Here is a 14,990-nt window from a genome sequence, read left to right as displayed (position 1 = left end):
GAAACGGCGCCGGAAGCCAAGGGGCGGGTCACAGGAGGCGCGGTCTCACAAACTGATGGCGGCGCTGTTGCAGGCTCCCGGCCGGGTCATGCAGCTTCCGCGTCGCCAACTTTGGCGTCTCTTGCCTCGTGGACTCGGGGTTTGGGACCCGGGGGAGGGAACCGCGAGGGTTTTCCTGAGGCGATTCTGCGCGCGGCCAGAGGAGCCGTGGCGGGCCTCGGGGCTCGCTGGCCGCTACCTGAGGAGCCGGCCCCTCAGCACGGCGATGCCGCCGCCGCCGGGGTCGTCGGGACCGGAGGCGAAGGGCAGCAGAGACCCCACACGCCCCTCGCAGCCCGGGGTGAGTGCACACCTGGAGCCCTGCCTTTGCTTGTCGGGGCTGTCAGTCAGCCCTGTGCCTTCCCATCTCTTCCGGTAGTAACCTCAGAAACCGCTCGACCTGGCCTGAAGTTGTCCTCAATTCCTGTGTCCTCCTGGGTCACAGAATCTCATCCCACTTCTCCCTGAGTTTTAGTTAGCTTTGCGCCGAGAAAATAAGTTTCAGATGTTCTTAAGGACTTCCACCGTAAGTTTTCCGTGACTGAGTTAGAGTTTGGTTTTTTTTTTGTCTCAATTGACTCTCCCTTCAGAGGCTTAGTAAGTATGTTGCAATTGAGCACAATGTGGGTTGTAGTTCGTGCTGGGCATGCTTTTCCTCTTTGGTTCTAGTTCTGACCCCAAAAGAACTTAGAGCCGCTACTCTCTAGTACTAGGTAAGAGAGTTGGCTTTTGGAGCTGGGGAAAAATTAATGAGATAAGCCTAGGTAGCGGGCATTTTACTTACCGTGGGATTTGGAAGAGTACAAAAAAGTTGTTGACTGGGGGGAAAAAAAGGCCCAACCTAAAAGTTGAGAGTTATGCTTTATTTGGCAGACTTTCTGAGGACTTCAAGCCGGGGAGGCAGCCTCAGATAACTCTGAGGGACTGCTCCGAAGAGGTAAGGGAGGAGCCACGACATATAGGGAGTTTTGCAACAAAGACCAGGTAGTCAGAACATCAAAAGATTACTGTTAATTAAAACCACTGGCGGGGAGGGTATAGCTCAGTGGTAGAGTGCATGCTCATGTGTGAGGTCCTGGATTCAATCCCCAGTACCTCTGAAGAAGAAGAAAAAAAAAAAAACTAATTACCTCCCCCACCAAAAACACAAAGTAGTTAAAGGAAATCAGAGAGCCCTAGTTAATGAACTTAGCACTTTTATAAATATGGGAACATGCAAAAGTATGGGCTCATTGAAAGCATTCCATTCATATGCACTTTAGCTATCTATGGCCAGTATCCTGTTCTTTCCCATTCTGAGTCCCCTCAGGGTGCACCATTGCGGGTGGCAGCAGTGGTTGAGGGCTTGGCAGTGGGCAGCCCACTGTCTCCATCCTGAGGTCCCCTGGGCTCACTGTCTCGGGAGACTGGAGTGGCTGATGTCTTTGCTGATATGGCAAGCAGCATTTTTCATTCACAAAGTAATGATGCAATTTGCAAAAAGTTCCACTTTTAGATCGCTTCTACTTTGGCTTTGCTACTTCCTGAAGCCTAGTTGGGTTAACCTCTCAAATTTATTTGGTTTATTTCTACGAAGTCTCAATATCAGTACAAGCAAGTAATTAACTGGTTTTAAATCAGCCATTGGGATCAGGGTCACACGTACTAACAGTCACCGTACTTGAGCTTTGGGTCATTTTTTCACTTGAAAAGAAATTGACTTAGGGAACATTTCCTTGGAAATAAGTGCCTTCATGATTGTGTTAGGAGCCCAGATGCCTCTGCAGCCACAGAAACTCTCTGTGTTTTCTCATCTCAAACATGTAACATTCTGCCCATTTAACGAGATCAGGGCCTGTGTATGGCTATATTTTAAACTAATGTAATAAATTTAGTATGCCTAAACATTTGCATCATTTTTATCTTTGAAATCTCTGCCCCAGTAGCCTGTTTCCTGGAAGTCTTTAGCCGTCACATTTGCTATTGGAGGAGCTTTACTGGCTGCAATGAAGTACTTCAAGAAAGAAAAGACAGAGAGTAAGTACATATCATCTGGTCAGCTCTGAGTCATATCCTTCCCGCCTGTGGACTAGCATCTTTCTGTTGTTGTTCTTAAGCTTTTTAATCTTGAAATAATTTTAGATTTACAGGAGAGTTGTTAAAATGACAGAATTCGCATGTATCTTTCACTTACGTTCCCCTGATGTCAACATCTTACATAACCACGGCTCATTTATCAAACTTCGAAATTAAAACTCATACAATACTACTCACTAAACTACTAACTTGACTTGGATTGTCACCTGTTTTTCCATTGTCTTTTATTTGTTCAGGACAATACTGTCTAACATGAAAAGACTTAGTGTGGACAGATTTGACTGTGGGTAGTGAGAAGTCCAGGGAGTACAAAGATGACTAAGGTGCAGTCCAGCCGTTGACGTGCACATGACAGTGCAACAGACACTGAAGTAAAGGATTTCACTCGATGAAGTTCTGCCAGGCCAGAGGGAAATTCATAGTCCTCAGAGGGCCAAAGGAAGGCTCAGCGTACTGCAAACCACTGAGTATTAGCGAGGGACAGGCCAGAGGCTGTCCAAGGATGATAGAGAGAGATGGGAGAACCTGGCTGGGATGCCAGGAACTGCTCTGGATTAGCACTTGAAGTGTTTAGAAATTGCTTACAAGAACTTTATATTTTAGAGACTATTTCAGGACTTCTAAGATTTGTTTTAGAAGTTTCTAGTAAGTCTTTACAAAGTAGAACTTAACGTTTTGAGTCTTTAGAGAGTCTCTTTTGATGCCATTATACAAAAGACAATGTTTAAGTCTAGGGGTGAGAATTCATAGGCTTTAGAACCTTAGGAATATAAGATCCGTATTGATACATAGACGTTATTTCTTTTGCGTAACAAGCAGTTTCACAATGAAACAAAACTGACAAACTAGGAAAGTAGTGGTACAGTTCTAGAAAACGCAAGCTTCTTTTGACTTTAGTTTGGGATTTCATCTTCAATTAATAACATTTTGTTGTGTAAGAAATTGTATTATGAAGTAGTATTTAAAAAGTGTACCCAAAGTGCCTCATCATCTCCAAATACTTTATTGTGTGTTTCAGTCATTTCCCTAAAAAGTCTTAGATCCTTTTAGTGGAGGATGATATTTAGAAGTTAGGATATGAGCTCATTGCTATTGGAGTGTGTCTGCTCCTGGGTCCTTTCAGTGGACAGAGGTAGGAAAGAGATGTCCATTTACAGCTATACTTATTCTGTTTCTATATATATTGAAACTGTAAGTTCATACTGTACCTCCCATTTTCCCCAATACCTCATGGTTCATCCTAGTTTTCTCTCTTTCCATTTTTCTAACTCCTTTTCCACTTGTAACTCTCTTATCTCAATGTATTTACTTATTTGATCAGTCCCCTGTATGTAACTAAGTTTCCATCACTGCTGTCCTCCCCGGTGCAGCTGCCCTCCTCAGCACACTCAGGCTCAGGCACCCACTGCCAGGCCGCCCTCCTCGCCCACTTGGGCTCAGACATTGTGCTCTGCCGTTCGTTCCCCCTCCCTCCCTCATTGTGGCCACACCTAATGGCTAAGGACTGAATTGTTCTGGAACAGGAAGAAATATTTTTACCGCTTTCTTTTCTTATAGTCCTTACTATATACAATAGTATTTTATTTTATTTTATTTTATTCTATTTTATTCTATTTTATTTTATTGTTGTATACTTTATTTTTTTTAAAGGTTTTTTAAGCTTCTTGAAAACTGAAGCCATTTCTTCCACATTTTGTGCCCTCACTCATTAGTATAGTATGAACCATAGATCAGGCATTTGCATATTGGTGGTTAGATTCACTTTGTTTTTTTCCTTTGGTGTTTGTCTCTGTTTAAGAGCTGGAGAAGGAACGGCAGCGAAGCATTGGAAAGCCTTTACTTGGGGGTCCATTTTCCCTCACAACTCATACTGGAGAGCCCAAAACCAATAAGGACTACCTGGGTCAATGGGTATTGATTTATTTTGGTTTCACTCATTGCCCTGATATCTGTCCAGAAGAACTAGAAAAAATGATTCAAGTCGTGGATGAAATAGGTAAGAAAGCCATCTCTTACTATAAAAAGTACATGTTGACTTGATGTCCTTAATGTTACTATGCTTTTCATATTCTTACACTACTGTTAGTTGGAGGGTTGTAATTGTTTTTTTTGTGAAAACGTAAGATCTCAGTATTAGACTTGTTAGCTGCTATGCTTCCCTGGACTTTATTCTTCACCAAAGGAAGCTTGGTTTTTGTGTGTGTGGTTTGTTTTTGTTTTTTGTTTTTTGTTTTTTATTTATTTATTTATTTATTTATTTATTTATTTATTTATTTATTTAATGGAGGTACTGGGGATTGAACCCAGGACCTCATGCATGTTAAGCATGTGCTCTACCACTGAGTTATATCCCTCCCCACAAAGGAAGGTTGTTTTGATGCTAAATGTTTAAAAACATCAGTGTGGTCTGGGTCTCCCTTAACTCTGCTTTGTGTCCCTTCCTTTTTGTAGCCTTCCATCACTGACACTGCCATTGCCTTTTCCCCGGTGACTGATGGTTAGACTAGGAAATCTGTGGTATGGTCTATGATGTACATCCTTCCTAAAATGAATTGCTCCAGGAAATTCAGTCCTTAATAGTTTACCTCTCCTTTAAGAAATGGTGGGAGGGAATCCTGCAAACATTGGATTGGATTAGGAGACAAGATATGCACCTGATATGATTTGAGTAACGCATGTATGCACCGGTGCAGGGATTTGATAGGATATTTATCTAATCGCACCACAGATGTGTATGGATCTGCTTTTCCCAGAGACTGTCCCCTCCCCTCTCCTGTCATCTGACATCAGTGTTAGATGTCCCTCTGTGTTGCTGTAGGGCACTCCCTCCCTACATGCTACCATAATTGCTATTTGTCTTTTCCCTTGGAATGTGAATGCTGACTAATGAGAGTTTTCTTTCAGATAGTATTCCAACTTTGCCAAACTTAACTCCTCTTTTCATCACAATCGACCCAGAGAGGGACACAAAAGAAGCCATCGCAAATTATGTGAAAGGTGTGTTCGATTAATAATGCTTCACATCTGTTTTGCTCTTAGAGTTTTCGAAAGATCAGCTCATTTGAACCTTGCAATGCCTTATGAGATAGAGAGGACATGGTACTGTCACCAGTTTTACAGGTGGAGGGTAAGATAAGGCTCAGAATTGTGACTACGGCTGGTAAGTAAGTAAATAAGAAGTCTCTCAATTCCTGGTGCAGGGCTCTTTTTAATTTTGTCACAGAGAAAGGGTTGAACTTGGCCTTCATGTATAACAAAATAAAAGAGCTTTGACTTGAGAAGATGCATTTCTTCTGCCTCCAGCTTAGTAGCTCATTCTCTCCTTTGTAAAATTAGGACAGACAGACATGTGCCCTGAGGGTATGTTCATTGGGAGATTAAAGAAAAATTATTAAATATAAACATATTTTGAGCTCAGCACATATATTGCAAATCAAAAATAATAATGATAAACATAATTATTAATGGAAGAATTTCATTTCATCTCAATGTGCGGTTTAAAACCTTTTAGAAGTTACTTTTAAAAACTAAATTATGGTCGAATTAAAGGGTGAATATGTAAGTTCTTATGAGCTTGGGCAAGTTGCTTAAATTTCTGTGGATTCAGGTTTCTTCAGCTGAAAAATGTGACAAGAATACAATCTGATCAGGCAGGTTTTATACTAGTGTGGGAGCATGGGTGCTTAAAATTCAGGAGTTTGAATTTTAGTTATGGCGAAATTGATTTGAGCTACTGGTCAGAAGGACTAATGAATAGTTTTCTATTTATTTTTATTATATGACACCTTCTGATTGCATATCCTCCAAAATTTTGAGTTATTTTAAAATGTGTTTTGAGTAAGACCTGCTGTATCTTTTAATTATTTAACACATGTTGAGAAAGAGTTGACATACAGTAGAGGACATTTTTAAAGTGCAGTTTGTTACCGTTTAACACGTGTGTGCACTTGTGAGATGGTCACCACGGTCAGAGAGTGAACATATCCATCACCCCCAGCCAGCTCCTTGTGCCCTTGCTAATCCCTCCCTCATGTCCCTGCCCCACACCCACCTCCTGTCTCCAGACAGCCACTGGTCTGCTTTCTTTCATGTAGATTAGTTTGCATTTTCTAGAAGTTTATGTAAATGGAATTATATGATATGTTCCCTTTTTTTTAACGTCTTCCTTCAGCATAATTATGTTGAGATTCACCCATGTTACAGTGTGTCAATAATTCATTCATTTTTACTGCTGAGTAGTATCCCATTGGTGGACGTTGGAGTTATTCCCAGTCTTTGACTATTACCAATAAAGCTACTAAGAGCATATGAACGTGTCTTTGTGTGGACACAGGCTTTCCTTTCTCTTGAGTAAATACGTAGGGGTGGAGTGGCTGAGTCATGTGATAGGTGAATGTTTAACTTTTTAGGAAGCTGACAGACTTTCCCAAAGTGGCTGTACATTTTTACGTTCCCACTGGCAGTATATGAGAGCTCCCACTCCTCCACATTCTTGCCACATTTGATAGGGTCAGCCTTTAATTTCAGCCACTTCAGCAGGTGTTTGGTGGGATCTCATTGTGGTTTTGATACACATTTCCCTAACGACTTTTAATGTTAAGCATCCTTTCATGCCATTATTTGCCATCTGTTTGTCTTCTTTGGTAAATTGTCTTTTCACATCTTTTGCCCATTTTTATGGGGCTGTTTATTTCATTTTCACTTACTTATTTGCTTCTTATTTATATTCTTTTTAACATTTTTTATTGATTTATAATAATTTTACAATGTTGTGTCAAATTCCAGTGTAAAATATTTTTATTTATTATTGTATTATTTAATTATTTTGCTTTGGCAGTGAGGGGGGGAGGTAATTAGGTTTATTTAGTTTTAGAGGAGATACTGGGGATCTAACCCTCACACATGCTAAACATGCGCTCTACCACTTGAGCTATACCTCCCCTCCTCGCTTCTTATGTATATTCTTGATACAGTCTTTTATCAGGTGTCTGATTTGCAATATTTCCTCCCAGTCTTTGTCTGGTCATGTCAACCATGTCTCTTGAAGAGCAGTTTATGAGCTTGTTCTTTTGCGGAAAATTCTTTCGTTTTGTATGTAAAAAATCTTCAACAGGAAAACAGTACCTAACCTGAGGTTACAACAGTTGGTTTTCTCATTGAAGTTGTAGTTTTTAGTATATATGAGCAGAATTTATATCCATGGTTTGCAGGCTTGTCAGAAATTTGGGCAATAGCATAGTTACTTTTGAAAGCACTAAAAAACAGGTATAACCCATTGGGTGATAAGTGATTTGCAATTTAAATGCATGTCACTGGCAGTTACTTATTATCACACATTAACCGAACCGTAAACACCCGCAAATCCATGCCTGACGGAAGTGCCACAGCCTTACTATAGTGATGTTACTTGACAGTGCATACCTGCAGGGCTTGATGGTGTGATCGTTTCTAGTTGTATTTGGAGGGGAGGGAGATTTTAAAATACTCAGTTTTAGAAAAATCACTGTAGTTTCAACAGTGTTTTTAAAAGGTTTGGATGTGCAACTAATGCAGGCTTCATTCGCCTACCCTTCATTTACTCACAGTGGAAAAGAAAGACAAGCTATCTTGCTTTTCCAGTATCTGAGCCGTTTTTCAATTTAGAATGAATTAGTCCAAGGAATGAAAATAGTCTTTATCTACCCTTGGAAGAAGGTTCTGCTGTTAAATACTGGACTCTCAGCTCGCTAGTCTGATGAACCCAGGTATTCTAAGAGGCTTTCCCCGGCTTACTTACATAAATTCAAAAACTTAGCAGTAAATGCACACTGTGAGATTATTTGCTGGAAAACGAGATACAGGTATTTTGACCTGGTATGAACTAATTGTGAGCAGACTCTCTTCTCCTGTGATACAATGGAAAGCTGTACTGCTTAATTCATAATAATATTTTTAAACTTAAGCATATCTCAGAACTACATCTAAGTATTTAAAAACAACTAAATTAACAAAAAATGTGATTTAAATAATTGGAATATATTCCCTCCAGCTCTTTACTAAATAGTCATGAGAGAATTTGATTTACGCGTTACAAAGAACTAGCTTTTGGTTTCCTTTCTCTTCTCTATTGATGTCGTTTTCAGTTTCATTGATTTCTGCTGTAATTCTTTCCTTCTGTGTACTTCAGATTTTAATTTGCTCTTTTTCTAGATTATAGATTTACTGATTTTAGATCTTATCTACTATATGCATTCAGTGCTATAAATTTCCCTCTTAAGCACTGTTTTTGCTGCAGTCCACAAATTTTGATAAGTTGTATTTACACTTTTGTTTTATTCAAAATATTTTTAAATTTCTCCTGAGATTTCTTTGACCTGTGTTTACTTAGAAATGTGTTTGATCTCTGTGTGTTTGGGGATCTTCCAGCTATCTTTCTGCTGTTGGTTTCTAACTTACTTCTAGTGTGATCTGTCTTGGTGGATGTGACATGTATTACATGGGAGAATTTTCATTTGTTGTATGTGAATTTCTTCCTTTGAAATGAAGAAATGTTTAGGAAGAAAGTGGAAATAGGGCTGCTTTATAACTGATACTGTTCTTTGAAGTAGAGATGGTTGTTTTGCTTGCTTCTTCTTTTTCACTGTGTTTCTCATTTTTTATTTAGAGTTTTCTCCCAAACTGATTGGCTTGACTGGCACAAAAGAAGAGATCGATCAAGTGGCCAGAGCATTCAGGGTGTATTACAGCCCTGGCCCCAAGGACGAAGATGAGGACTACATAGTGAGTAAATGCTCAGCTTTCAGCCCCTGGTCCCAGACATTCATATCTCTTTAAGTGATGACTGGCTTTAAAAATGAAATGAAAATGAAGGATAACCTGAGATTATGGCAAATTCTGTAGAAATTAGGAATGTTTAAAAGAATAGTAGAAGTATATATTTTTTAAAGGGTGTTTGTTTAATTTCTATTCACTCTTCCCATGATTTAATTGCCTGTTTTTCTTTTCTGGTGACATGTAAAATTATAGGGCAATATGAAATCAGTGATACATTAGATTTAATAGAATATAGTAAATCATTTGGGGGCAAAGCTTATTTTAGTTTATAAACATTGTATTGGTTCTGTCTGTCCCAGTGAAGAGGCATAAAAAATATGCTTCCTTTGAGAAGCAGTGTTAGGCCATGGGGAGCTGCATTTTCGTGTTGAATGAGTAAGAATTCTGAAAAGCAAGGGGAAAGAATGCTATAGGCACGTAGACTTTCTATAAGGTTTGTTTTCATATCAGGTACATGCATTTGCATGATTTTGTATTTAGTTACATTTGTAACTGTTATGCTCCGCATAATTCATCGTTTAATACATGCTTTTTAATGATGAGGAACAAATTCTGTGAGGTTGAACTTCTGCAGCTCTCATATTAAAGAACCAGCTTTACATTCATCAGCACTGCTCTGGAGCCCTGAGCTCCTGCCCAAGCCATCTTGTTCCTCCTCTGATCAGCAGTTTCACAGTGAAGCACCAACAAAGTGCATAAGCACCGCCCCTGCCTGCCCCATTTCCTTCTCAGTATGGACGTTTTCTCCTGTCACATGAAGAGGTGACAGTGTGTTTTAGTGTTATTTCAGGTCTTTTTCTCACTGGTGCTCTAGTTTCTGTATAATATTGGTTGGACACAGTGATTAACCATCAGAGCCTTTTCAGCCCCAGAGCTCGTTTTGCAGAAAGAAAGATAGTCGGGACCCTGAGTCGTTGATCCACTGGCTGCTCCCAACCAAGAGTGATGTGCAGAGGGGCGTCTCACAGTGGTCCTTTGTCTCTATGGCCCAGTGTGGTTTCGCCATCACCTTTGAACCTGGAGTACACTGTGTGTCCCTATAGCCTTTGGCCTAAATTAAAAGCTAGTTTCTGGTCCCTTTGCCTTAAGCCCATATGGTAATCTTAGTTTCTAGTTCTGGTGCCTCATAGACCTAGGGAAACTTGAATTCATGGGAGAAAAAGATGAGAAAAGCTGGCATTTTTCCTTATGCCCTAAGTTTAAGTCACTTACAGCAGCTTGAGGAGGAGGGGGGCAGAGCAGAGGGGAGAGGTGGCCGAGGGGACGCCGTGGGCAAAAAGAGCTTTGCAGACTTTACTCTCTGTATGAAAGAGCGCTGTATTGACTGGTTTTGAGTTTAACTTAGGATACTAGTTACAGCGGTTGGGTTAGTCAGTCTGACTTCCGGTGTTGAATTGTTTACATCCGTGCAGTGGTAAACTAGTAACAGCCCTTAGTCTTATGCTTGTATAGCTCATAATTCTTAATTTAAATTTTACAGATTAGACCAAGCAACCTACAGAACTCAAGGCATTCAGTTAATGTTACAATAGATAACTTTGCTGAAACCAAAGCACTGCTCACCACAGGAATGTGATTTGGGTCAGACTGCTGTCAGATACCCAGATCTTCAACTGCCTCTCATGGTTTTTTATTTGAAATACTTGGAAACCTTTGATTGTGTAGCCTGCCTGGACTGGTTGGTCCTGACTTAGTGAGAGTATATCATTTTCTCGTCTGACCATAACCAGTAAAGTATAGATAGGTGCCAGTGAGCTCATTAACATAAATCACAGGTTTGGGTGCTGGGATTTGTACTGAAAGGTAGTCATGCAGATAATCCAGAATATGGATATTAATTTTTTTAATCTTAAAAATTAAAATGCAAATACTTAAGTCTTATGGAGACTTCTTAGATCCTCTAGAACACATCCCAGACCCCATTTTGAGAAATTACTGGTCTACTGCTATGACAATGTGATGTTTCGATAAGAATCAGTGAGTTCATTCCTATACATTTCCTAAATCATCCAATAGAGGGAGACACTCTCCAGCTTCTTGGGTTTTTCAGTAGTATGACTATGTCCCTCTAGGTCACAGATTCTCATCCACAAGATGGTATGGGAAACTTCAGATTTAAGGACACGTAGGGAGTGAGGGAGTGCCTTAAAGATTGAGATGTAAAGGAATGAGGTTTTCTCAATCTCAAACAAAAGCAACGAAGATGAGCGTCTAGCCTTGAATGCTAGTGGAATCCACAGACCAGCAGTGTGTGTAACCTGGGCGTGCCAGACTGTTAGGATTCTGCTGAAAGTTAAATGTGCACATCATTGCTTTATATGTATAATATTACATTGTTTTGTGTTAATTAGGAAATACTTTTGAAAAAGAATACAAATAGCTCTCAAACCTACAAAAAGATGTTCAGTTTTAGTCATAAAAGAAATGTGAATTGTATAATGTGATGGCCAGTTTTTTCACCTGTTAGATCAGAAAGGTCAAAAGTTAGAAATACATTGTCAAAATCAAATTTGGGAAAAGAGAAGACTCTACAGCGTTGGAGTGAATTTGGAGCAGCTGGCACTTCCACGCACTGTGGTGGGAGTTAAACTGATACGCCTTCTTCAGAGGGCAGCTTGTCAGTATCATCGATATTTAGAGTGAAATGCTTTTTAGGTTGGAGACCCCACTTTTTAGAATTTATCCTGCAGATATAACCTGCAGCATTGTTTGTAAAAAGACTGAAAACCAAGCAACCATTTTTTAAAGGCCACTGTATATGTACTGATGGAGAACGATGCCTAGTGTGTTGCTCAGTGAGAAAACAAGTATGGTGTGTCATTCCTTCTGTGTAAAAAGAAGTAGGTGGGTACAGACATGCTGATATATGTAGGAGCGGGGTTCTTTGGAGGAATACAGAAAGGACTGGTAGCAGTGGTTCTGTTTGAGAACTGGGGGACTCGGAGTCCGAAAGGAGTGGAAGACTCATCGTCTGTGTACACTGGATGTTCCTCTGTTCTTCGTTATGTGCACACATTACCTTCCCCAAAGGCAAAAATTACATCTGGATGTATGTGTACAAACTTGCACAGTAGAAACAGTGTCTCATGGCTCTCCAGCGTTCCTGACAGAGATGGTGGCAATGCGGTGATGTGAAAAGTTTGTGGACTTTGCAGTGGGGCAGGTCTAGGGTCGGAGCTTGCTCTGGCACTGACTAATTACGTAACTTGCCCTTGAGCCTGTTTTGTCATTTGAAGGGGAGTACAGTACCCACATCCTGGGTTAAGGTAACACGTCAAAGAGCTTGTCAGCCTGCGCTAGTTTCCCTTTCCTGTGCTGGGGATTGCTAGAACTTTGCATCAGAAACAGGTGGTGGTCTGCTCTGCCCACAACCCAAGTGGACACTGAGACATGACCACTGACTAGGCTGACAGATACAGGTAGAACGGTATTATGTATTAGAAAGTAACTTATACGAAGAACACTCATAAGTCTAGCACACACTGAAATTCTGGGTTTTGAGGGGGAGAGAGAACAGATAATAGAAAGAATAGAAAAAGGAATAAATTGGGAGAAAGGAGGGTGTAAGCTACGAAGTAAGTCTTGACGAGACATCTGGAGACCTGATTCCGACTCTGTGTCAGACGACTGCAGAAACGCAGGTCCCCTGTCCTCCTCCCACAGTGAATTATTCCAAGACACACGAAATCCCCAGCTGTCTGAGCCCTTTGGGTACACATTCTTTCCTTATGTGAGGAGGCAAGTGGCTCTTCACTTTTGCTGCCTCTTCGTGAATGTGTGTATAAAAGCACGATAACCTCACAGACATGTCAAGTGTATTCGAGTATGCTTGGGGGTGTCTCCAGTTTGGTATGTGTGATCACATTCCTGTCTCTCTTTCTGTCTTGCCAAGTAGCAATCAAGCCTGGAATGAACTCCAAGGATTCCAAGTGCCAAGTCTGCTCATTTAAAATTGGATTTGTAGAAGCTTGTAACTAAAAAAAGTCCATGTCTGATCTAAACTTTAGGTAGAGCTAGCAACATTTTAAGAACTTTGCCAGGAAAATGGTTAATGGATTTAAGGTGACTCCTAGGAGGTGGAGCGTTTATGACTTCTGAGGAACTTCCATGTGATTTGCTTCAGGTCCGAGTTTTCAAAGTCGTTTAAATATTCCCCAGGGAGAACACTCATTTCCGTGTTTCCATTTGATATAAGGACTAAATACTGTGTTAGAAGATATATATATAGTGGTTAGTTTTCTGGCTTCCTTCTCATAAAACATGGTAAGCAGAATTTAGTCAGTAATGATTGATAATCAGTTCTTCCTAAAACATTAAAGAATATACCCAAGAACTTAATTAAAGAAAGTAATTTCTCACCAGCACTTTTAGTTCCATGTGATACCGGTATCTCTCTGTAACACGGTTAAGGGGTCAGATGAAATGTTCCACTCCTTCCCAAGCAGGCATTGCTGTTCCACGGGCACTGGCAGTTCTGTGAAGACCAGCCCCAGCCGTTTCTTAGACATGTGTTCTTTTCTCAGAAATTGTGTGAATGAGTATGTTAAGGGTTGAACCAAAAGAATTCCAGGCTCTAGCTAATGTGTCAAGCAAGAGTTAGGGCAGATTTTGGTAACACCAAAGGTAACGTGTCACTGTGAATTTACTGTAAAAGGCTTAGGCCCACTTGGTAGATTGATGCTACAGAGGTTACTTCCCCATTCACGTGAAGCCTCGTATCCTGCAGCGTTTCTTCAATAAAATAAGCAGCTTGTTCTGGTGATCTTTTTATCACCCCCCCCCGCCCCGCCTTTTCTCTGCAGGTGGATCATACAATCATCATGTACTTGATTGGACCAGACGGTGAGTTTCTAGATTATTTCGGCCAGAACAAGAAGAATGCAGAGATCGCTGGTTCAATTGCTGCGCGCATGAGGGAACACAGGAGAAAGAGCTAGTGGCCAGAGCGGTGCGGCTGTGCAGGGTTCGCCTGCTAACGAGGAAGGAAGCTCTGTCTCCACCCCGGAGCCGGTATATACACACTTACACATGCAGCACGAGAACAGCTGAGTTTTGGACAGGGTGTGTTACCCTTGGGTTCAGCCAGGATGGATTCTTGGAACTGTAAAGATTAGAACCAAAAGCCTCCCAAAGAGTCACCTTGAGACCAGAGGACCAAGTTACCGTGAAGCCAGTGGAATGGACCTCGGGGAAGGACCCAGCCAGAAAAAGCACAGCCAGCGCGTTTCCCCGTGAGAACAGGGCCCTCTGATCGGCGTAGCTTCCTCTCCCGTGTCTTGGACCCTTGCTCAGAAAGGCTGTACTGCGTTCCCAGGAAGAGCATCACTTCCACAGTGCCCTTGCTTTCCTTTTTGAGTTCCTGGTGGCTGATAACAATCAGTTTAGGCTTTCTGACATTCGTAATTAATCTTTGCACTTGAAAGCATAAGTATGGTCTTCCCTGTTAATGAATGATTGTGTTCCCCTGTCAGCAGGTGCTGATTTTACCAATGGAGAGGATGTTGTTGGGTTGAACCATTAAATAAGTTTCCTTAGGGATCTTTCATTTGATTTTTATCTAAATCCTGTGCCAGGCTTTCGGGGACCTGCCAGTGGACATGAGAGGATGTTGGTTATGTGATACAGGGTACTTTCCTGCCTGTGCAGAATTGCGTTGGGTCTGAAATAAAAATGTGCTCAGTTTTGCAGCTTGGGCGAGTGTGACCTTTCTTATGGGTGCAAAAATGGCAGTACACGGCTTTCGGGGCTGAGACCCCCAGATGTGAGGGGGCAGGTAGGTGGGTGCTTGTTAAAGTGCGGGTTCCCAGGCCCTGAGATGGAGAAGGACGCAGAGACCTGACTCACACCTGACATCCCAGGGGACCTCTGTTGCAGTGGCCTGGGGACCAGGGTCGGGAAGTTGTTTTGTGGGGGTCAGGTTTCAGTTAGGGTGAGTGGGGACCCAGCTCATTTTCCAGCACGTGGATCCGTAAAGTGCTGGGCACACAGCCATTCAGGAAGACGCTGGCTTTTGTTTCTAAACTTAACTAACTTCCCTGGTGTCTGGGCTTGACGCGGATCAC

The 14,990-nt window shown here is 41.4% G+C and overlaps 1 protein-coding gene across 3 annotated transcripts; it reads left to right on the top strand.

The window, feature by feature from the left end:
* The first annotated feature begins 6 nt into the window (after positions 1 to 6).
* On the top strand, positions 7 to 14,615 carry SCO1 (synthesis of cytochrome C oxidase 1). 3 transcript variants are annotated; one of them, XM_072940748.1, is made up of 6 exons: positions 7 to 340; positions 1,965 to 2,055; positions 3,914 to 4,111; positions 5,020 to 5,112; positions 8,759 to 8,874; positions 13,731 to 14,615. In XM_072940748.1, the coding sequence occupies exons 1-6, from the start codon at positions 56 to 58 to the stop codon at positions 13,863 to 13,865; spliced, it is 918 nt and encodes a 305-aa protein (XP_072796849.1). In that variant the 5' UTR covers positions 7 to 55; the 3' UTR covers positions 13,866 to 14,615. The 3 variants fall into 3 exon arrangements, with proteins under 3 accessions (XP_072796849.1, XP_072796850.1, XP_072796851.1); XM_072940749.1 differs by having other exon boundaries at positions 210 to 340; positions 1,962 to 2,055; XM_072940750.1 differs by lacking the exon at positions 7 to 340 and adding an exon at positions 961 to 976 and having other exon boundaries at positions 1,962 to 2,055.
* The last annotated feature ends 375 nt before the right edge of the window (positions 14,616 to 14,990 follow it).

The sequence above is a fragment of the Vicugna pacos genome, chromosome 16 (assembly GCF_048564905.1).
Source record: "Vicugna pacos chromosome 16, VicPac4, whole genome shotgun sequence".
Classification (NCBI taxonomy): Eukaryota; Metazoa; Chordata; class Mammalia; order Artiodactyla; family Camelidae; genus Vicugna; species Vicugna pacos.
The sequence above is the reverse complement of the archived record's forward strand: the minus strand, read 5'-3'. Positions and strand labels throughout refer to the sequence as shown.